Here is a 4843-nt window from a genome sequence, read left to right on the forward strand (position 1 = left end):
AAGAAGTAAGTAGTTGGCCTAGCAATAACCAAAGTTCTCATCCACACAACATCGATCACTCTATTGTCCAAATCATACATGTTTGAGCATGTTGTCCAAGATCTTTAATTTGCGCCGTCCAAAGCCTTTCCTTTGGAGAAGTCGGCCATGATTTTATATGGATAAAGTTCATTCATCATAGAAAATTAGAACCACCCATAAATCTAGATTCCACAAAAAGTTTGAAATTAAAATTATAGATTCCTTGTGTCAAATAACTGCTGATACTTGATGCAATGTATGATAGCATAATTTTTATTGTATATTTTTTTTGGAAGGTATTGTCTGGTTTGATTGAAACATCACAAATTTATCTGTAAAAAAGCGTTTGTTTGGGAAGAAAATAGACTTTGAAATTTATATATTACTCAAATTCCTGATTTTCTTTCGATATGAATAGTAGTGGACATTAGCTTTATAAAGTGTTATAACTCCTCTATTTCACATTTGTTTTGAGAGAGGGGTCGGTGAGTGGTTAGTAGGGCATCCCTCCTCCTTAATAATCGATTTTCTAAGGGTGGATGTTGGCTATTGAAAAGTGGTATTAGAGTTAGGATCACACCGATGCTTGGGGGAGGGGGATCCGTGTATGAGTTTCCAATGCAAGGACAGTCAAGGGAGAGTCTCTGAATCCATGTGTGACTGTCCAATGTAAGGTCTATCAAAGAGGAATCTTCACTGCAAGAGGGCGTGTGTGGATTGAGTGGGAGAGAATGTTACAAGTTCCTCATACTGTATCAGTTGGGCGAGGGGTCGCGAGGTACTTATAAAGTGGAATATCCCTCATATTTACTAACTGATTTCTAGGAATTGATGTGGGTACATGATAATAAACTTTCAAATTAAAATTTAAGGTGAACTAATAAGACAAGTACCGTATAAATTTAGCCCACATAAATTATAAATTGATAATATAAGTATTGTATAAGCTATAAGCTTTTGGCCAATAAACTCTAATTATTCCTTAAAATACATTTAATAGACTGCATTCTTTTATTAAGGATCACACGATCACCATCGTTGCTCAGATCGTCTCTATTAAACTTTGCCATATGACGATAGATAAATTTGATATCTTTCTTAAATTTAATATAATTAATAATAATGGTTACATCAAAACCACACTTTAATTAAAATACCAAAAAAACATCACAGTATAAAGTACGATAATTACCGTCCCACTAAAAAAAAACTTCTTAATCTTCATTTAAATGTTGTGTTTGGCCATAATCAATCAGTCATAATCCTAAGCAAACTGTCCATTTTGAAGTTGTTCTCTTGTACCCTACCGCAATTAGGAGAATTTATAAAGACACACACGACACGCGCATAAGTTTCTTGAGCCGGTCAATCGACGCGTCTTATCCACCCCGCCAACCCCCCCCACCGCAAAGAAATGACGGAAATACCCATGCTTAATTTACAATAAATCATACAACTCCATGTGCTTTTCAGTTAATTCACTGAAAAAATTCCCCAAACTTTCGGATATTTATAAATTGGCCCCATGGAAGTGGGATAGAAGACAAGAGAAACGGCTTCCTTGTACTCAAATCTTTTACAACTTGCCACCCATTCACCAGTGAGGCTCCAACACACACAGAGCTTTTTGGTGTTTTTGTCTCTTGCATATTTCTTTTTTCTTTTTCTTTTTTTCTTTTTCTGAATTTTTCATTCCCTTTGTTTATTTTCTTGAAATTCTTTTTCTTTTGGGAGTACTGAATAATTTAGGGGGGGTTTGGGGATTACATTAGGGCTATTTGCAACTCTTCTTTTCTCCTTTTGTGTTTCTTCTCTTGGCCATCTGTCTGACCCCAGTTGCTTAAAGATTTCAAAATTGTGGAGAGATCTCATTTGGGTTTTAGTTCAAATTTTGTGGGTTTACATTATCTGATCTTGAGATTGTAGTTAGAGGGAAGAGGGGTGGAGAGAGATATGTGTAGTGTATCAAGATTCTGTGAGAAGGTGTGTATGATGGCTGAAGGGGGATCTCATTATTGTTCCAAGAAGACTGATGATATATGTGGTGATGCTTGTGATGAGGTAAAGGGTTTCTTCTTTTTTTGTACTTTTTAGTTCCTCTTAAATTTGAACTTGTAACTAATGTATGGACAAAATCAGAACTTGTGGTAAATTTGATGCTTGTTTGTCTATGGTTTAATGCCCTGATGGTGATTTGGAACTCTGGGCTGGTTCGGGTTTGTTCTTCTCGAAGTTTCTGGGGGGTAGCATTTTTCAATTCTATAGAATAGTATGTAGAATTCATGATAATGTGAAAGTTCAAATTTTGAATTTGGGTTTCTGGGTCTGCTGGGAGGATTTGAATAAAGTACTGTAGAATGGTTTTTACTATTTCTGAGAACAAGGGATAGATCAAACTTCAATCTTTGTAGTTTTTAGGGAAAAATATATCAGATGCTAGATTCTAGATCTTGTGAGTTTTGGAAATATTTCATCATAGGTCCTTTTTCATTTTTTTGTTCCTCAATGCTTCTTTCCATTTGATGGGGAGTGGTGGAGGCATTTGTTTTGTGTTAATCAATTCAAGTATTTGGCTGTGCTTTTGAAATCAAAGATTTTTCAGTAAAGTGGTTCTTATACTTGGATGAGTTACTGTGTTATTCAAGGAGTCGCTTGCATTTAATTTTACATCTTTTTACATAGAGGTATTTATGTAGTTTTTTATAAGTTCCACCTTTGAGACATGATAAAGGGTTGTGCATCAAGAATTAGGTGTAGCTATTGTAAGTCGTTCTGCATTTAGTTTGTAATGTTGTGGTATTTGTTACCTGCAGGACTCCGGACGGACCTTGAGCATGAAGAGAATTAAATGTATACTGCGTGGGCTGGATATCAAAGCCTATCTCTTTCTTTTCATGTTGATCCCGACATGTCTCTTTGTTATATATGTACATGGGCAGAAGATTACGTACTTTTTGCGGCCTTTATGGGAATCTCCTCCTAAGCCCTTCCATGAAATACCTCACTACTATCACGAGAATGTGTCGATGGAGAATCTGTGTAAACTTCATGGTTGGGGAATACGCGAATATCCTAGGCGTGTTTTTGATGCGGTGTTGTTCAGCAATGAGGTAGACATCCTTAAGATACGATGGAAGGAGTTGTACCCGTATGTGTCAGAGTTTGTCCTCCTCGAGTCCAATTCAACATTCACTGGGCTGCCGAAGCCTCTGGTATTTTCTACAGTAAGGGATCAATTTAAATTTCTTGAGCCACGATTAACTTATGGACAAGTTCCAGGGAGATTTAGGAAAGGAGAGAACCCGTTTATCGAGGAGGCATATCAGAGACTTGCATTGGATTATCTCCTCAAACAAGCCGGTATTCAGGACGACGACTTGTTGATAATGTCTGATGTTGATGAGATTCCAAGTAGACATACTATTAATCTCTTGAGGTGGTGTGATGGCATACCTCCGATCCTCCATCTTCGTTTAAGGAACTATCTCTATTCTTTTGAGTTTCTTGTTGACAATAATAGCTGGAGAGCTTCAGTTCACATATATCAAGCTGGCAAGACGAGATATGCTCACTATCGGCAGTCTGATGAAATTTTGGCTGATGCAGGGTGGCACTGTAGCTTTTGCTTTCGACACATCAGTGAATTCATATTTAAGATGAAAGCTTACAGCCATGTTGATCGGGTGAGGTTTTCTCATTTTCTCAACCCTAAAAGGGTCCAGAGAGTAATCTGCAAAGGTGCTGATTTGTTTGATATGCTTCCGGAAGAGTACACTTTCAAGGAAATAATCGGGAAAATGGGACCTATTCCACACTCATACTCAGCTGTTCATCTTCCTGCTTATCTTTTAGAGAATGCCGATGAATTTAAATTTCTGTTGCCCGGAAACTGCTTAAGAGAGAGCGGCTGATACAAACTGCTGCAGTCTATATTACTTTTGTATAGGGTTGAAGTCAGCTGTGGCTCCCAGTGAAGGGTTTCCATTGACCAATTGATGACAATGGTGTGTTGCTTCTATAACCATGCTACATCTCCGGCGTATTTATATCATTCTTTTTTACGAGTGTTTGGGAAAATTGGACACGTTCTTGGATTTCTGTAGTGGGTTATTGTATATAGTTTTTCTTAGAGTTGATTTCCATGCGAACGGATAGCATCCCTGTACTAAATGGAGAGTTAGCCTTGACAGGAACGAGATGGAATGGGGCTGCTCGTTGCTTCTTTTTACCAACATGATATTATGTCCATTACACCCCTGTTGAAACTCCATTGTCGTTCCTGGGCTTTCTTCACGTTAGGAAATTTTTGACGTTGGACTAATCTATTCATATGCTGCTTGTCAATCATGCTTTTAAATTCCCCTTTTCGATCTTCTGAAGCTACTGCTCTATCATCCCGACTCAACGATACTTCATAGCTAGCGGTCAAGCTAAGTAGCGTAACTCAGATTTTTCTGTTTCATATGCTGTGGTTGTAAGTAGTTCATGTTCCCTCTCTTGCTCTATTCCACATTGCATCCTCAGGAACTCTCACATACTTGCAAGCTGTCTTAATTCTTACATTATTACCAAGATTCTTGCTGAACTTTCTTGCAGATGTTTGGTTTCTAAGTCAAATGAATTAAGAATCAGATACCCTTTATAGCTACTTACATGAGGTTTTATTATTCTTCGAGGTTGGCATGTCTGAACTTCCTCAAGAAGCTAATCATTGAGTGCCACCTATGTGCAGCTCATAACAATCATAGCCCTATATTTTTTTTCCAAGAGTTGCTGATTTTTACAATTAAATACTATATCGGTTTCTGGGATTTATTCTACT

At 37.5% G+C, this 4843-nt stretch overlaps 1 protein-coding gene across 1 annotated transcript; it reads left to right on the top strand.

The window, feature by feature from the left end:
- Positions 1568 to 4586, top strand: LOC105168318. Its single transcript, XM_011088349.2, has 2 exons — positions 1568 to 2082; positions 2835 to 4586. Exons 1-2 carry the CDS (start codon positions 1975 to 1977, stop codon positions 3930 to 3932), a joined length of 1206 nt encoding a protein of 401 aa, XP_011086651.1. The 5' UTR covers positions 1568 to 1974; the 3' UTR covers positions 3933 to 4586.

Source organism: Sesamum indicum, linkage group LG8, assembly GCF_000512975.1.
Source record: "Sesamum indicum cultivar Zhongzhi No. 13 linkage group LG8, S_indicum_v1.0, whole genome shotgun sequence".
Lineage (NCBI taxonomy): Eukaryota > Viridiplantae > Streptophyta > Magnoliopsida > Lamiales > Pedaliaceae > Sesamum > Sesamum indicum.

What these genes read in the sequence shown, in the direction of transcription:
- LOC105168318 (XM_011088349.2), top strand. Translation starts at nt 1,975, where the DNA reads ATGTGTAGTGTATCAAGATTCTGTGAGAAGGTGTGTATGATGGCTGAA. An exon ending in GTGGTGATGCTTGTGATGAG is followed by an intron (nt 2,083 to 2,834) that starts GTAAAGGGTTTC and finishes TGTTACCTGCAG; the next exon opens with GACTCCGGACGGACCTTGAG.